The following is a 19012-nucleotide window of genomic DNA, read 5'->3' as shown; positions in this document are numbered from 1 at the left end:
ATATGACCAAATCATATATTTTAGAGTTGCTGAAAACTGATTGAATCAAATCATCCAACGGGTTTTACATTCAGTAAGGAACATGAAAGGTGATACTGTGTAAAATTTCAGCACTGTCAACCAATCCAAGCTTTGTTTTGTAATATATATATATATATATATATATATATATATATATATATATATATATATATATTAGTGTGTATTTATTTAGATATTTGTATTATTATGGTCATGCTATTGTTATGGAGCATTTCTTTTGGTCCAATCATCAATCATCATGAAGACACAATATAAAGAAGTGATAGATTCAAATTATGGTCAAAAGGTAAAAGCAAGGAAAATACATAAATAAATAAATAAATAAATAAATTGTGTGTGCAAAATTCTATTTTAGCTTTTCCCAACATGTTTAACTCATAATATATTTGACAGTGTGTAATTTTGTTACAAAACAAAGCTTGGATTGGTTGACAGTGCTGAAATTTTACATAGTATCACCTTTCATGTTCCTTACTGAATGTAAAACCTGCTGGATGATTTGATTCATTCAGGTCACACACACCTAGAGTTTTTAAGCAACTCTAATGTGGACATTAATGGGTTAATTATTTCAGACTTACACATCTGAGTCAGTTTTACAATGACTAGACAATTTAATGACAGAATTCTTCACATATTTGCATAGCTACTCAATAAATTACATTAACAGTCACATGTGGACAGGCTCAAGTTTGCATTTCTGACTCTGTTTGATTTTTGCATCAAAAACGTTCCGAAAAATGACATTCAGATTGTGATAAATTCTCTCCTCTTTGCCTTTGACACACTCTGATATGGAATGGACTGAAAATGCATAATCTGCACCTTCCACACACAATCTCTCCACCTCCTTCAGTCAAACTACCAGACACTTAGTAACTAAGTTACTTACCTGTCGCAGCGTGGGCCTGTGTATCCAGGTTGGCATCGGTCACAGATCAGCTGACCGCGAGCATCTTGGTGACATGTTGGACTGAAGCTGCGTTGTTTTTGTGCAAACAGTGTTCCCAAAAGAAAGAACAGAAAAGAGAGCCGAGTCAAAAACACCATCCTTCTGCTCTTCACAGGCACCTCTACATCTCTGGGACACTTCCAGAAGAGAGAGGAATAAGAGAGGAAGAGCGGGAGCCCAAATTTAGCGTGTTAGTGTGCTGTGAAGCGAGGAAGACAGGGTCAGGTTGCGTTGGCTATTTCCGACACCGCCGGATTCCTAGCCAGGTCAGTTTTTGGGAATGCAGGGCTGGAGGTTTTTGGGGGGGTGGGGGGGCTGCTCTCTTTTTTAGCCCCTCTGCCCAGGGCAGTGGAATGCTCAGCTGCCAGGTTCTCCGCCCCTGGGGCCAACAGCTCCTGACTGACCAGCAGGGATTAGCCATTAGCATGCTAGAGTGGAGTGATTGTTAGCCTAGCGCATGCTGCGGCTACTGGGGCTACTGGTGCTGGGGCAAATCACAGGGACAGATCACTGATCAGTATCTGTTAGAGCACTGTAACAGCGCAGAAACACAACACGTAGCTGTGGTTCTGCTGACTGCGGCAGAGGCACGGCGTGAAATCTAAACTGAACACGACATCGTGTTAGCAGTAATTAGAGCAGCCATTAGCCTTGACGTTGTTCGGAAGCTCAGTGAGCGGGATCCGCCAAAGCATCTCAGCACTAGAAACATAGACTTTATTTAACAGTGCTTGGGTTCTTCTTTACCCACATACATTTTGCAGATAGGATCAAATCCGGTGAAAAAAGAGAAAAAACTAAATGCTAAAGGGGAAATTTCAACCTATATATGTAATATTATTTATTTATCTCATTTTTAAAAACGCGTATGATTATTTAACTTGTATCTTTACTTTACTATCCTTTAAACATGCAAACTCAAATGCCAATGGAATAAACTGCTTTCAGTGATTATGATCAAATTATATATATAGCATAATAATTAGGATTCAATTATTAATCATTAAAATGACTTAAAACAAGTAAAATACATATGTTAAATAATCTACTAATATTTTTTTATATTTCAATCTTAAAATAATACAAAGTTGATATTTAGACCAAAGTTAAATTGATCTCACTTGCTAATATATCCTTTTTGCAGTGAATAGCCCAAGCCCAAAGTCATTGTTAGGAGTAGTGGTGGATCAGCAGTTTGAGCTCCAGGCTATTAATGACAGGGTTGTGGGTTCGATACCCAGGCTCAGCAAGCTGCCGCTGTTGGGCCCTTGAGCAAGGCCCTTCACCCTGTCTACTCACTGGCGCCGCAGCAATGGCTGCCCACTGCAGTGTGTTTTACTGGATGGATGGATTGAAAGCAAAAGACAAATTACATCGTTGTCCGTCAGAAATGGTCAATGTGGTTGTCTTGTCTTGTCTTGTCTTGTCATTTAGAGTGGTTTAATGAGTAATGATATGCTTAGGCTCTAGGCTACAGTGTTGTTATAAAACAAATGTTTTTTTTTTCCAGTTTAAAGGCATGTTAGCATGTTAGCTTGTAGCAATATTCACATTTTGACTATTACATAATCTCATGATTTAGAGGACTGAGTGAAAATATCAGCTCATGTTTGTTTACAACACACAGAGTGGTTGCACTTGCTAATGTCTCTCATTAATTGACCTGACACTGCAATTCTGTCCCAAGACTAGGCCTAATTTATGTCATGGTTCAAAGAGAAGGTAAAACAACCCTAAGGTACGGTTAAAATAAAATAGATGTTTGGTCCAGAATCACATTATAGAAATAGTCACTAATAAAGGTGAGTTTATGTCAGTATTAACTGACAGCATACCTTATTGTATGTTATGTGGCTAACATCTATGTGGTTACAGAGATAATACAGTAAAACACTGTATCACTGGATCAGTATCAGACGATAGTCAGTGTTTTAGTACTCAGATCTGATCCTTGGTTAAATTAGCCAGCAGAGTGAATAGAGGACACATACTTGTTGGAGGGAGCGTTTAGGGGGCAGGCACACGGCTGGCAGTCACTGGCTGTTCCTTTAGAGGCATCACCATAATAACCAGGAGCACACTTGTCACAGTGCGGGCCCGTGGTGTGGTGTTCACAACCCTGAATAACACACACACACACACACACACACACACACACACACACTCCGTTTTAACACAAAGATCACTGTGTGGAACTAAAAAGACACATTGGTTTTCCTATTTTAGTAGAAACACCATTGATTTGTGTACTATTGTACACAATTAACAGCAGTAACCTACACCTAAACCTAACCTTAACCACAGCAACCTAGATCTAAACCTAAACCTAAACCTAAACCTAAACCTCAGTACCCTACACCTAAACTCAATCCTAACATGAACCTCAGTAACCTACATCTAATCCTAACATTGAACTGTGTTGACCTATGACTTATGTTTACCCAACCCCAACCACACTAACCCAACCGTAACCCTAACCCTGACCCTAACCATACTAACTCTAAACCTAACCTTAACCATGAGACACTGCACAGTTGTTCTCAGTTCCAAACCTGGTTGGCAGCGTTAGTTTTCAGAAAGGAACCCATGGCCCTTCTACCCTGCCTGCACCACCGCCACCCCATCTGTATGGCAGATGATCTGTAGAGTAATCGTGAGTGACTGCAGGAGTGTACGTCACCTGATTAAACATTATGTGCTGGCACAGGGCCAAACAGCAGCAGCGCTGCCAGCTAATGAAATGAGATGTGCTGTTTTTTCAGGCTTTTCCACGCTTCACCAAACGCAACACACACACACACACACACACACACACACACACACACACACACACACATACACACACACTCCTGAGTGTATCAGCAATGTCTACTCAGCAACACACACAAACACACAATAAAAAGAAAGATATCAAGGAAAGAAAGAAAGATCAATAGAAAAGAACTAAAGAAAGAAAGAGAAAGAACAAAGAGAAAAAGAAAGATAAAAGAAAGACAGAAAGGAAGAATGAAAAAAAAGAATAAAAGAGAGAGAAAAAAGAAAGAACAAAAAGTATGAAAAGAAAGAAGAATAAAGGAGAGAAAAGAAAAAATGAAAGAAAGAAAGAATAAAGAAACAAACAAACAATTAAAGAAGGATAAGGAATAAAAGAAAGAGAGATAAAACAGAGATAAAGAAAGAACAGCATTATTGAAAGAAAGAAAAAAGAAAGAATGAAAGAAAAATAATAAAAAAAGGAAGAAGAAAGAAAGAAAAAAGAATTAAAGAAAGAAAATGAATGAAAGAAAGAAAAAAATGAGAGAAAGAAAGAACTAAAATAATGAAAGAAAGAAAGAAAGAATTGACACATCATGTGAGACTATGGAGCATAAAACACACTGTTGTGTAACAGGAGAGGCGATGAAGTCACACTCAGAGCTGCTGTACTCTGGCTAAACTCATTCTGACATTGTCTGATATCATACACAATATATATCAAATATGTGTGTGTGTGTGTGTGTATGTGTGTGTGTTTAGTGGGCTCATATTGAGGTCAATGCTATCATGCTGACTCTCTCAAAGGTCAAAGATCACTGTGTTATGAAGGATGAAGAATAGAACAAACAGGAGTCTGAGAGGTCAGGGTTTTTATTTTATTTACCAGGCAATATCCAGTGACATCATCACAGTGTGTCGCATGTCCGTGGCACTGGCAGCGCTCACACACTCCCTGATACACCGTCCCATTGACCCTTCTGTAGCCTTCTGCACAGACCTGCAAAACACGCAAACACACAAGACGTTGGAAGTTTGTCAGAGAACACCTTGACCTCTGGAACAGCGTGCTTTGGACAGACAAATCTTCAGTCTTTCCCTGATGTTGTAAACGAGGTAGCGGACAGTGGAGCGTCCGATTTCCAACCGTTCTGGGACTCTTACCCCATTTCTCAATACAAAGTGTGCCAGGCTTGAACTAGCATACTTGGTAGTACAGACTTAGCAAGTTTGACTCACAAGTATTCCGCAATTGGACTAGCAATGTGGTGCAAAATGCATTCTGGGGTATTTGGCCATCCTACGTCTACACAAGTTACCCCCTGATGCACCCAACTGAGTGTCTGAGGTTTAAATAAGACAGGCTCCTCCAAAAATCACATTCTAATCATCCGCAGCTGACGTGTACCTGTTGTAATAAATGCGGGGGGTGTCCTAACTTTTTCCTCACAAAAAAATTGCATTTCCATGAATTACATTTTACAAATAATTTCAAAGACATTTAGCCACTTTGCCATCAGCAGCCGGAGCCTGAGAGAATACAATTGGCAATGCTGTCTCCCTGGTGGGAAGATGGCTTGCTGTCTCTCCCCACATCACTTCAGTGTCTGCTAGCTGATCCGTCAGAGTTGGGTACCCAACACTTTCCTTCGCATTCTGGGGTATTAGGCCAGCCTAAGTCCACATAAGTTACTTCCTGATGTACCCTTGATAAAAGGAACAGGGCAAGAACACATCCAGGCATTTGGACTGTACTTGGCCAGATGTAGGCTATTTAAATGGAACAATTATTGGGCTGTGACTGATGACGTTTTACAAGTCCGCAAGAACACAAGTAAAGGCAAGCACACCGATTGCGAATCGGACATATCAGTCAAAAGGCCTCAGAGAGCTCTTTGAATCTGACTATGGTGATCCCCCTCACTTCACTGCAAACCCAACTGAGTGTCTGAGGTTTAAATAAGACAGGCTCCTCAAAAAATCACGTCCTAATCATCCACAGCTGACGTGTACCTGTTGTAATAAATTTAGGGGTGTCCTAACTTTTTCCTCACAAGAAAATTGCATTTTCATTAATTACATTTTACGAATAATTTCAAAGACATTTCTTCAGTTTTACTGGTTTAGCCGCTTTGCCATCAGCAGCCGGTGCCTGAGAGAGCACAATTGGCAATTCTCTCTCCAGGTGGGTAGATGGCTTGCTGTCTCTCCCCACATCACTTCAGTGTGATGCTGGCTGGCACAGGTGTCTGCTAGCTGATCCGTTAGAGTTGGGTACCCGGCGCTTTCCTTCGAGCGCACTGATTGACCAGTATCTGCTGGTCTAATAACACCCACACACAGAGTTACTCCAGTGAAGGTGTTTGTACAGTGAAGGTGATCAGTGAGAGAGCTAATTAAACAGGACGGATCAGCGCTGAAGGGTTCTTTGTAGAAAGGAGAGGAAATAAAGCGGGAGATTTATTTTTAGCGCGATGAGTTGAAGACGTTAATGGCTCTGAGCTCGTAACCTGTTTTTGCTGACAGTAATTAATCCAGCAGTGCTTTAATTGAAGCATCATCGTTAGACTGTAAAGTGCTCAGATGTCTGTAATGAAGAGGAGATGTGCGGCTGTCAGTGCGAGCAGCTGAAGGTCAAACACAGAGGAACAGAGGAACCTGGAGAGAGGAGATATTTAGGCTTTATGTGCCTGTGTGTGTAAGTGTGTGTGTGTTTATGATGTAACTGCTGTTCCTGCCTGTCGGTAGAGCTACACATTTAGTGCCATGGTAAAGTTTGAGCAGCTTATAGAGTGGAAAAAAGAAAGGGAGTCCATACAGGTGTTTCAGCTCTCAGGTAACTTTTCCTGAGCTCTCAGACAGGGTTAGGGTTAGGAAAGCTCAGGTGATGTAAATTTCAAAGGACTCTGACTCCTCAAACCTTGTTACAACAATCAGCAGTCATGGGCTCTTCTAAGCAGCTGCTCACAGAGCAGGAGAGGATTATAAGACGACAGCAATGCTTCTTCTGGTTGCCATTTCCTTTTAAGAATTAAGAACAGTTAACAGGAACGGAAGACCAAAAAGACATTCCAACAGAACTGAGACAATATCAGTTGTGAAAAGCACCAGACAAATCCTATTTTTGTTCTACTGTGGTGCAATGTTTTACCTGTACAAATATGATCTTCGTGAAGTATAATATGTCAGCCGATTTTAAAGAAACACCTAAATAAGCCTCATGCTAAGGCCACACCTATTTTTTTTTTATAATTAATAGAACATTTTGAGTAGTCGCTAATAATTGAGCAACTAATTTATTGATTATTCAAAAGAGTTTTTTAGGTGTGTTTGTGCTTGATTAAAATAATTTAGCTATAAAAATACAACTACAAAATACATTTACAGTAACAAACATTTTGACCAGGGGTGTATGCCACTGTATAGTGGCAAATCCGTATGTTTTCTATGAGTAGTATTGTTGTCAGGCCCTTGTGATCGCGCCCTCCCCCGGGGCGGTCCCGAGCCACTGCCCACAGGCCCAAATAAGGACTTCCTGGTTGTTTGAGTTGATTCATTGTTCATGTGTTTAACCTGGGACTGGGAGTACTTAAGGAGCTTTACCCCCTTTGTTCACTGCTGTGAATTGACTCATTAGGAATCTCTAGAACTCCCTGAGGTTCCTCACGCGTTACCAGCATGTTCAGGCTGGCTCTAGTTCACGATTCACTGTCAGGAGTAGTTCTCCAGTCAACTCTGGTGGCAAGCGAGGTACATTCGCTTCCTGATCAGGTTCCAGCCAGGTTAGGTCAGCCTTGCCATTTTGTCTAGTAGCTGGTTCCCCAGCTACCCCTCTTTAGTTAATAGAGCACGGCTCTATCTTCACTTTGCTTTAATCCCCCGATGCTCAGGCTCGGCCTGTGGTTTTTTGTTCTAGTTCCCTCCTTGCTTTTCCCCATTGTATCCTGTTTACTCCAGCTCAGCTCCCGGCTCCTCTCAGCCCCAGGTTTGTTGTGTTCGCCATTTTGGTTGTCACATTTTGCTTTTGTTTATTGTTGTAACCCTTAGTTGCTGCCTTTTTACCTCACGTGCCCATTTCTGTTACCCTGGTTTTTGTTAATAAAACGGCTTGCTTTGATTCCATCTCTGTGAGTGTTCATTCCTCTTGGTCTGGCCGTACACACCATGACAATTGTGTCCCACAACGCCCCACATTACAACACACGTGCTGTAGTAAGTTCCTGTAAAGGAGCTCCTGGAGGCACTAAACTCTGTAACTGGATAATGGCTGTGTAGCTGCGCGGCCATGTAATGAAATTAAGCCAAATCGATCATGTGGACCCCCTCAACGTCACCAAACAAACCCCAGTTTAGGAATAGTGGGCTAATACACATACCACCTCGCACACACCACACACACATTCTTCTTACTGCTCTAGAAGACAGATATTACAAACGACCACACCAATCCCCATCACACTCGTTTTTCCCCTCGTTTCCTGCCTCTCAGAGCGGCTCGCTCTGACCCTGTCAACACCACAGGACTCTACACTGTCATCCTGCCATGGACGAGTGGAATGAAGGAGGGGGAGGAGAGGAGGGCAGACAGGAGAGAAACAGAAGAGAAAAATAGTAGATCAGGTAAGACAAGAGAAAAGAGGACAGAAAGAAAGACAGGCAAATGATGAGGGAAAGGTGCGAAAGTACAAAGGAAATGGGATAGAAGGAGAGAGATGAGGAAATAAATGCATTTAAAAACAGAGGAGAACAGAGAATGAGAGAGGAGAGAAAGAGAAAAGAGGTAAAGAGGCAATGAAGAGGAGAAAAAAGAAAACTATAGGAGAAAGCAGAGGAGAAGAGGAGTTAAAGGAGGAGAGAGGAGGAGAAGGAACTAACCTAAAGAAAAGGGAAGAGGAGTGAAAAGGGGGGTAAATAGAAGAGAGAAATTATGAGAGATTAGGAAAGGAGAAAAGAAAAGAAGAGAAGTGGAAGGATAAGGGGGAGCATCTAGAAGAGGAAAGAAAAGGGGAGACAAACAGGACTAAAAGAGGGGAGTGCAAGAGAGGAAAGGGGCAAGTAAGAGGAAAAGGAGTAAAGAAGAGCAAAGAAGAGGAGAGAAAAGAAGAGGAGAGGACAGAGTAGAAGAGGGTGAAAAGAAGAGGAGAGGAGAGGAAAGAAGAGGAGAGGAAAAGGAGATGAGTGAAAGAAGAGGAGAGAAAAGAAGAGGAGAGGAAAGAGTAGAAGAGGGTGAAAAGAAGATGAGAGGAGAGGAAAGAAGAGGAGAGGAAAGAAGAGGAGAGGAAAGAGTAGAAGAGGGTGGAAAGAAGATGAGACGAGAGGAGAGGAAAGAAGAGGAGAGGAAAGACGAGGAGAGGAAAGGAGATGAGTGAAAGAAGAGGAGAGGAAAGAGTAGAAGAGGGTGGAAAGAAGAGGAGAGGAAAGAAGAGGAGAGGAAAAGGAGATGAGTAAAAGAAGAGGAGAGGAAAGAAGAGGAGAGGAAAGAAGAGGAGAGGAAAAGGAGATGAGTAAAAGAAGAGGAAAGGAAAGAAAAGGAGAGGGAAGAGGTGAGGCAAAAGAGGAGAGGAAAGAGGAGAGGAAAGAAAAGAGGAGAGGAAAGAAAAGAGGAGAGGAAAGAGGAGAGGAAAAAAGAGGAGAGGAAAGGGGAGAGAAAAAAAGAGGAGAGGAAAAAAAGAGGAGAGGAAAGGGGAGAGAAAAAAGAGGATAGGAAAGAGGAGAGGAAAGAGGAGAGGAAAGAAAAGAGGAGAGGAAAGAGGAGATGAAAGAAAAGAGGAGAGGAAAGAAAAGAGGAGAGGAAAGAGGAGAGGAAAGAAAAGAGGAGAGGAAAGAAAAGAGGAGAGGAAAGGGGAGAGAAAAAAGAGGAGAGGAAAGAGGAGAGGAAAAAAAGAGGAGAGGAAAGAGGAGAGGAAAGAAAAGAGGAGAGGAAAGAGGAGAGGAGAGGAAAGAGGAGAGGAAAGAGGAGAGGAATAAGGAGAGGAGAAGAAAGAAAAGAGGAGAGGAAAGAGGAGAGGAAAGAAAAGAGAAGAGGAAAGGGGAGAGAAAAAAAGAGGAGAAGAAAGAGGAAAGGAAAAAAAGAGAAGAGGAAAGAGGAGAGGAAAGAAAAGAGGAGAGGAAAGAGGAGAGGAGAGGAAAGAGGAGAGGAAAGAGGAGAGGAATAAGGAGAGGAGAAGAAAGAAGAGGAGATGAAAGAAAAGAGGAGATGAAAGAAAAGAGGAGAGGGAAGAAAAGAGGAGAGAGAAAAGGAGTGGAAAGAGGGTTTTAGCATGTACATATCCACCTCTAACCCCACATTAGATCATCTCTCTCTCTCTCTCTCTCTCTCTCTCTCTCTTTCTCTCATCCCGTTTTCCGCTCTGATGATGATGATGATGAGTGGAGATTCTGCTGAGATTTGGCCAAAGTGACCGCATGCTGGGTCAGCACGGAGAGATCCAAGATCAATAACCAGAGCGAGAGAGAAAGAGAGAGAGATAATAACTATCTGAATGATTCACCTGACTCAGCCACCCCAAGTGCTGATACACACTCAAACACACACACACGCACTTACCACTCATCTGTCCTCCTGTGCGTACATGAGTATTCTAAGTCTGTGTATTGTGTGTGTGTGTGTGTGTGTGTGTGTGTATCTGTGGGTGTGTGTATTTGTTCAGTGTGCAGGGGTGTGTGCGTCCAACAATCTTTCCAAACTGAAAGGGGGGACATTTCTGAAACACTAAAGCACCTGGTCACACTCTGTCTCCACACTGCGTGAGCTAGATTAAAGGTCTGTTGCAGTGTGTCTCTCCCTCAGAGATGTGTGCTAGCAAAGTGTGTTGTAGTTGGAAAGTTGCTTACCTCACAGGAAGTTCCGCTGTAACCATAGGGACAGACACACACCTCCACTGCTGTGGCCTGAACATCGGAACTGGAGTCTTCAGACGCAACTTCCACAGAGACTGAGCCCAACCTACACACTCACACACACAGAAAGAGAGAGAGAAAGAGAGAGAGAGATAGTTTAAAAAAAGTAAGTGTGTGTGTGTGTGTGTGATAGAGAGAGACAGAGAGAGAGAGAGAGAGCAAAAGAGTGTGTATGAGAGAGAGATGGGTGACAGAGACACAGGGAGAGTGAGACACAGTTAAAGGGAGTGAGTAAAAGAGAGAGAGAGAAAGATGATAGAGACAGATAAACAAGGGTTAGACAAAAAGAGAGAGAGCAAGAAAGAGAAAGATCAAGAGGTCGAGAGAGATGATAAAGAGAGCAAGAGACACAGAGAGAGAGATGACAGAGACAGAGAGACAGAGAGGACTGAAAGAGACACAGCGTAGAGAGCAAAGGACACAACAGAGAGAGGTGATGCTAGACAGAGAAAGATAATCCAGACAGACAGAGAGAGAGAGAGAGAGAGAAAGAGAGCGAGAGAGAGAGAGAGAGAGAGAGAGAGAGAGAGAGAGAGAGAGAGAGAGACTAAGGTGACAGAGAGTGTGAGAGACACACTCAAGCAAAAATGGAAATCACAAAAAAGAAACCCAAACGTGCTGTAATCTGTCAATCAGACTGCAGTTCTGTGCTGCATGCACCTGTAGATGGCGCTGTTTCCCTGGCAGCCGGGGGCTCTGATGAGCAGGCGGCTCAGCCTCGCCAGGGCAGTGAGGAAGTCTCTCTTACTGACCGGCTGGCCTGAGATCAAGTGCAGGAAGCTCTCGGGTTTTAGGATGACTTGTCTCCGACTGCCCAGAACCGCATCCGAACTGACCGTCAGACTAAGACCACCACCCTGGTGGACAGAGAGAGAATAACAGCCTGAAACAGCATCTTCTTCCAGGAGGGCTGCATCCCAAATCACTCCCTATACGACACAGGGTGCAGAATGAGCCCTTCGGCTGCTGCAGTGGCCTTTTTAGAGTAAGAATCTTTTATGTAGGCATTTAATGGCCCTTATAGTGCAACTGGCAGGGAGCAGGACCGTGTAGTAAACAGGGAGTATGTACTGAGCAGATTTACAGTGCCCTCCAATGTTAAGGGCATAGTAATTGCATAGTAATAAATAAGTATGCTATATGTCCAAATGTTTGTGGACACCCCATCTAATATAATTTATATGTATATACTTTATGTTGCACCCACTGCTGACACAGATGTGCAAATTCACACACACACAGGTTGTCTAGTCCCTGTTGAGATGTACTGCCAATAGAATATTACTCTCTTGAGCAGATAAACAAGGACCTATTGGCACCATGCCTAATGTCAGGCATGGGCTAGATGGGTAGAGGGCCTGGGCTAGAGGGATATGAAAAATGCTGATGCTCCATACAGTACTTATAGAATGATTTGGGAAGTTTCAGGATGAGGTGAGGTGGTGATCATTCTATATCCTGACCTCTCTAATGCTCTTGCCACTTAAATGCAATCAAATCCTATGTAGTGTGTAGTAGAAACCTTTGGTTAATGACCTATGTAGGGCACTATGTAGTGTGTAGTAGAAACCTTTGGTTAATGACCTATGTAGGGTACTATGTAGTGTGTAGTAGAAACCTTTGGTTAATGACCTATGTAGGGCACTATGTGGGGATTTGTCATATGCTATACTCCTAGAAAGAGTATTTCATAGTGCTTGTAGTGCACTATCTAGGGTGTAGGGGATCATTTGAGATTCTACTGTGTAAAGGATCTCTCTGTATCCTCTTTCTCACTGAGGATAAATGATGGTGGTATAAAGGTATTAAGGTGTTTTTGTTTGCTTTGTGTCTGTGTGTGTTTGTGTGTATGTATGTGTCTGTTTATGTGTCTGTGTGTGTGTTTAAATCCAAAAGGAAGACATGTAGAATTTGAAGTGTGTCTGTGAGAAAGAAAAAGAGAGAGAGAGAGACTTTAAATGGGTTTTGAACAACAAGGTGATTTATTCATTGTACAAGTGTGTGTGTGTGTGGGTGTGTGTGCGCGTGCGTGTGTGTGTTGACGCAATGATGAGAAACTTTGGACACTCCAGTTCCTCCGACATCGTGAGCAGAATCATCTTGGAGGATTATAGGCTATGATTTCTGTTCGTTTATTTGCCACCCCACTGACTGCTGGGAAATGAGGCATCGTGGGCACACACACACGCACACGCTTACACACACACACACAGGAGGCTATGTGAATGAGGATTTATGGGAACTGTACTTTCTGTTTGCTCTGAGTTAATGAAGTGTGCACATGCAAAACAGGGTTTAACCATCAATAATGACCTGCTGCACACACACGTGTACACACACACACACACACACACACACATACACACTAATATCTCTATAAAACCAGTCCAGAACACTGTCTGCAGCACTGGACGGAGCAGACACCATCATGGAGGACTGAAAATCTGTCCATATGAATGTTATAAGGGGGTGATAATATCAGTGTAAAACTGTACAGCCAAAACACTCCTCTCTCTCAGTCCTTCCCTGAATCTCCTGTCAGTGATCAGCATTGGACATCTGGATGCAGCCTATCGGTGGGTGGGAAGGAGTGTGGATCTAATAATAAACATATTTACCAAAACACTGTTCATTTTTCCCTCCACAGAGTAAAAACGCCTGGATCCAAGGGTCCCAATATAGGCAGAACAGCTACTAGAAAATGTCAAACCGCGCTGAAGACTCTTTGAACGCTCTCCTCAGATTACATCAGTTCAATTTCTTGAACGGTTTTAAAGCGAGCTGTTAATGGAACGCTGTTTGTGGTTGGCAGGTTGGTGTGTCTTGGATCGAACGCTCTTCTAGGACCCGTTTGTACATCTAACATTCTCTAAAAACAATCAAACTGAGACAGTGAGCAAAGCTGAGAGCTGACAGCACCCGAGACTTTCAGGGATTGATTTCTCAATCGTGAACGCAACAGGCAAGTGGAGGCCTCTTTATTAGCTAATTTAAAACATTACGCTACCATCTCCCAGCATTTCTCTTTAAAAGATCAATCCCATCACCTCCAGTCTCCTTTATTTAGTGCTCCGGCCAGTCTGTGCACAGCGCTGATGCAGTGAAGAAGTCCTTATGTTGTCAGTGTGGGCTTGGCTTAAAAAAAGAATGTATAGAGCATTCTCCTTTACCTCTAAACTCCCTTCTCTTCTCATCTCTTCTACTAATCAATTCTTTTCTCCTCTTTTCTGCCCCTCTCTCCATTCAATCTCTTCTCTTCTCATTTTCCTCATTTTCTCTATTCTTGCCTCTTCTCCCCTTGTCTCCACTATTCTCCGCTCTTCTCTCCTTTTCTTCTATCAATCTCTTCTTTTCCCCTTCCCTTCCCTTTTTCTCTTTTCTCTTCTCTTCTATTCTTTTAAACTAATCAATTTTCTTCTCTTCAAACAATAAATTTTCTTATCTACTCAACTCTCTTCTCTTCTCCTCACTTCTCTTCTCTTCTCTTCTCTACTCTTCTCTTCTCTACTCTACTCTTCTCTTCTCTTCTCTACTAAACTCTTCTCTTCTCTTCTCATTTCTACTCTACTCTACTCTTCTATTCTCTGCTCTTCTCTTCTCTTCTCTTCTCTACTCTTCTCTACTCTACTCTACTCTACTCAACTCAACTCAACTCAACTCAACTCTTCTCTTCTCTACTCAACTCTTCTATTCTCTTTAATCAATTCTCTTCTCTTCTCTACTCTTCTTTTCTCTACTCTTCTCTTCTCTTCTCTTTAACTAATCAATTCTCTTCTCTTCTCTACACTTTTCTACTATTCTCTTCTCTACTCTTCTCTTCTCTTCTTTACTCTTCTCTTCTCTACTCTTCTCCTCTCTTATCTACTCTTCTCTTCTCTTTAACTAATTAATTCTCTTCTTTTCTATCCTCTTCTCTACTCTACTCTACTCTTCTCTTCTCTACTGAACTCTTCTATTCTCTACTCAACTCTTCTCTTCTCTTTAACTAATCAATTCTCTTCTCTTCTCTTCTCTTCTTTACTCTTCTCTTCTCTACTCTTCTCCTCTCTTATCTACTCTTCTCTTCTCTTTAACTAATTAATTCTCTTCACTTCTATCCTCTTCTCTACTCTACTCTACTCTTCTCTTCTCTACTGAACTCTTCTATTCTCTACTCAACTCTTCTCTTCTCTTTAACTAATCGATTCTCTTCTCTTCTCTATTCTTCTCTTCTCTTCTTTTCTCTTCTCAGCTCATCTCTTCACTACTCTTCTCTTCTCTACTGAACTCTTCTATTCTCTACTCAACTCTTCTCTTCTCTTTAACTAATCAATTCTCTTCTCTTCTTTTCTCTTCTCAACTCCTTTCTTCTCTTCTCTTCTATTCTCTTTAACTAATCAATTCTCTTCTATTCTCTACTCTTCTCTTCTTTACTCTTTCCTTCTCTTCTATTCTCTTCTCTACTCTTCTCTTCTTTACTCTTTCCTTCTCTTCTATTCTCTTCTCTACTCTTCTCTTCTCTACTCTTCTCTACTCTTCTCGTCTCTACTGAACTCTTCTCTTCTATTCTCTTCTCTTCTCTTCTTTTCTCAACTCCTCTCTTCTCTTCTCTTCTCTTCTCTACTCAACTCCTCTCTTCTCTTCTCTACTCTTCTCTTCTTTACTCAACTCTTCTCTTTTCTTTAACTAATCAATTCTCTTCTCTACTCTTCTCTACTCTTCTTCTCTCTTTAACAAATCAATTTTCTTCTCTTCTCTTCTCTACTCGTCTCTTCTGTTTAACTAATCAATTATCTTCTCTTCTGTTCTGTTCTCTTCTGTTCTCTTCTCTTCTCTTCTCTTTTCTTTAACTAATCAATTCTCTTCTCTTCTCTTCTCTTCTCTTCTCTTCTCTTCACTTCTCTTTAACTAATCAATTCTCTTCTCTTCTCCTCTCTTCTCTTCTGTTCTCTTCTCTTTTCTTTAACTAATCAATTATCTTCTCTGCTCTACTCTTCTCTTCTCTTGTCTACTCTTCACTTCGTGTCTCTTCTCTTCTCTTCTCTTCTCTTCAACTAATCAGTTCTCTTCTCTTGTTCCCTCATCTTGTCTCATCTTATAACCCCCTCTCCATATCTCTCTCTCTCTTTAAAGATCAAAGGCCAAATGTCAGTATTAATGAGATCTGAAGACCCACCTCAATAATGACATCAGATCTGCCGGTGAATTCGGTTGGTTCATCGCTGTCCTCCAAGGAACAAGAGATGTTGTATGTTAAACGGCCTCCATATGCCAGAATCTACAAATACACAAACACACACACATAGGAACACAGTTACACTGCGGGTCATCAACTTAGTTCTGAAGAAAAAAAATGCGCTGTTTTCCCATTGAATGGCTAATGTGTTTTAAATTTCTCTGTTTTTATCGTATCGATTTCACCCAATAGCTCTGAAATGAAAAAGCAGGTTATGATGGGAGAAAAAAATGACCCAATTACACTAAATTACCTGCACTGACACACCTAATCACTGTTCCAGAGAGTGAGTAGATAGGCCACACACTCCTCCCTTTCCCCTGTCCTTCAGTCCTCCACTCCTCCTCTTTCCTTCACTTGTGTACCTTCTCTCCGCTCTCTTTCTCTCCTGTTTCCTCTGAGGCTATGTGTGAGAGGGTCAGTGTGCTATTGAGTCTTCTATCTTTATCTCCTTCCGTATCTGTATAGTACTCAAAATATCTGTGTCTGTATTTGGATTTAGACTGAAAGTGGGTGTATCCTAACCCTGATGTTTACTTTAAACAGGCCTGTAAGCAGCATTGTATTATGCATATTTGTATGTATTTAGTTATTTATTGGTACCAAGAGGTCGGCTGTCCAATCAATGGATAGTCTGTATATAGCAGCTACATATGGAGCAGCTATATGGAGTGGGGGGGCTTGGCTGAAAATTGACAGGGGATGTACAGGGGAGTAAAGATCTTGCCTGATCTGGAACCCATGTGGATCCTAGTCTTAGTCAGCTCTAGTCATTTCTGCCTGTACATTAGCCGAATCAAAGAAAAGCAGTCTCAGTAAAGTATTCTGATGCAGACACAGACAATCAGAAGCGAATGGAGTTTAGGGGGAATCGTGCCTGGAGTAGAGTGAAGTGCAAAACACTACTATTTAAAAACTGGGAGTCACAATAATGTCTTAATTTTCAGTCACATACCTAACACACATACACATGCTTCTGCAGCCTTAAAGAGATCTGGACAGACTGTATGAATCACTAAAAGCAAAAATGGTTTTCTATAGAACTGAAACACACTAAAGAACTTGTGTTAAAAGGACACTGTAACAATAGTGGAACTCTATCGATCTTCAAAATCTTCTTTATAGAATCATCTACAAGGTTTTCTAAGAGAAGTCTTCTTTTACCAGGCAAAAAAGCACTTAAGCATCCAAATAGTTCTTGTTGTGATGGTCTATATAGAGCCATTGTCTTTAGTTAGGAACCCTCAAAGTACCTATTTTAAGCGCATAGATAAGAAACTGTGTGGAAGGTACAGGCTGTAAACTTTCAAACTGAGCTAAAGAACTGAAAACACACTTTGGTCTCCTTCTCAGCCCAGTTCTCCACTGTGCTGACCGGGTTTGCTCTGCTGCATCCTAAACTGCATTCTTTTACACTTCATTTACTACATTAACAAGTGCACCTCTAACGGTAGGGCACTTTTTATTACACAAATTAATGAGTGTTATGTGGTTTGGGATGTGGCTTTTGCGTTTGGTATCCCTAACAAGTCAAATAACAGTTCATCTTTTTTTATTACTTGAAGAGTAACTTTATTAACTAAAGGCTGCTTCCCACTCTTGTTGCTGAAAAATGCTTATTTGTATAATATATTTTATGATTATCATTATTTTTGGTATCACGAATCAAAGAGTTTTACTGATATCATGACTACCATTTCTGGTATTGTGACATTCCTAGTCTCCATCACTGCTACTCCGGGCTCAGCACACTGTTAACAACTGTTAACCTGGAGAAGCAGGTAGGACAATGTTTACAAGAACTGTGTAATGCTGCATGTCCTGTGTCATAGCAGTGTAAAATCCTGGAATATTACTGTACTTTGTTAGTACACACGCTTCTTTTACTTTCAGTAATGGTCCTGTGTCTCTCAGCTCGTCCAGAAATGCACGTGTACAGCACGTCCTTTAGTAGTAGCTGAAAGCGCAAATTACACTTTGGTTTACATGGTGCCTTTCAGAAACCATTAGAAGCGTTAAAACACTTGTGATAGTATCGCAGCTGTGTGTGTGTGTGTGTGTGTGTGTGTGTGTGTGTGTGTGTGTGTGTATGCCTGTAATGCTCCATCAGACGTCGCTCCAGCCTCTGTGTGTGAAAGAGTGAGTATTGTGTGCAGAGGAAAGAACACAGCTGTGCTTTTGTTTACACACTCAGCAAAAAGCCTGCTTACAAACACCTGCTTTCTTATTGAGCGACTAAAAACACGGCCTTTCAAGACAGAGGTTCTCTCTCACTCTCTCTCTCTCTCTCTCTCTCTCACACACACACACACACACACACTGCAATATTAAAGAAAAAAGTGGAGTAATTTTAGTGTAAACATAAACAAGCCGGTTCTGAATTCAAGTTTAAACATGGAGAGTAAGAGAGACTAAGAGTGAGAGAGAGAGAGAGGGAGAGAGAGCAGTAGGGTGAGAGAGAGAGTTGGAGAGTGAGAGAGAGAGAGTGCGGGATAGTGAGAGAGAGGGAGAGGGAGAGAGAGAGAGAGAGAGAGAGAGAGAGAGAGAGAGAGAGAGAGAGAGAGAGAGAGAGAGAGGGAGGGAGAGAGAGGAAGAGAGACTGATTGTCAAATCAGAAAGAAGAGATAAATAATTTGACAGAAGGACAGACATCTAAAAAGTGCAAAGCAGAGGAGGAGCAGCAGCAGGAGAGTGGGATGGGAGTGAAGAGAGGAGGAATGCAGAAGAGAGAGAGAGAGAGAGAGAGAGAGAGAGAGAGAGAGAGAGAGAGAGAGAGAGAGAGAGAGAGAGAACATAAAAGAGAGAAAAGATGAGGCCCATCCTTCAGGAAATGAGAACCAGACCAGTCTCTGGGCTACTCAAAACAACCCCTGTCCACACACACCCACTTTGAACTCAACAATCTTCAAACAAATGCCCCAACCTCCCCAACAGCCCCATCTACTCACCTCCCCTAACCCCTGATTTACCCGGCTTTACCCTAGCCTCTGATATAGCTCCCAATTCTCAACTCTCCCAATTACAGCAACCCAACCACACTACTGGCCCCAACAACTCCTTCCTTAACTGCCCTGACCCCTGATTTACCCAGCTTTACCCCAGCCTCTAATATAGCCCCCAATTACAGCAACCCAACCACACTAATCACC

At 41.9% G+C, this 19012-nt stretch overlaps 1 protein-coding gene across 3 annotated transcripts in view; it reads right to left on the bottom strand.

The window, feature by feature from the left end:
- Positions 1 to 19012, bottom strand: part of lama2 (laminin, alpha 2) — a 200382-nt gene that overhangs the window by 94316 nt on the left and 87054 nt on the right. For all 3 annotated transcript variants that reach the window (XM_072677099.1, XM_072677108.1, XM_072677114.1), the window contains exons 13-18: positions 15804 to 15905; positions 11309 to 11505; positions 10583 to 10694; positions 4635 to 4748; positions 2986 to 3113; positions 935 to 1021 (exon numbers count right to left, since the gene is read on the bottom strand). In XM_072677099.1, the coding sequence (XP_072533200.1) occupies positions 935 to 1021; positions 2986 to 3113; positions 4635 to 4748; positions 10583 to 10694; positions 11309 to 11505; positions 15804 to 15905 (740 nt within the window). The remainder of the gene's footprint in view (positions 1 to 934; positions 1022 to 2985; positions 3114 to 4634; positions 4749 to 10582; positions 10695 to 11308; positions 11506 to 15803; positions 15906 to 19012) is intronic.

This window comes from Salminus brasiliensis, chromosome 1 (genome assembly GCF_030463535.1).
Source record: "Salminus brasiliensis chromosome 1, fSalBra1.hap2, whole genome shotgun sequence".
Lineage (NCBI taxonomy): Eukaryota > Metazoa > Chordata > Actinopteri > Characiformes > Bryconidae > Salminus > Salminus brasiliensis.
This window is presented reverse-complemented; position numbering and strand designations above follow the sequence as displayed.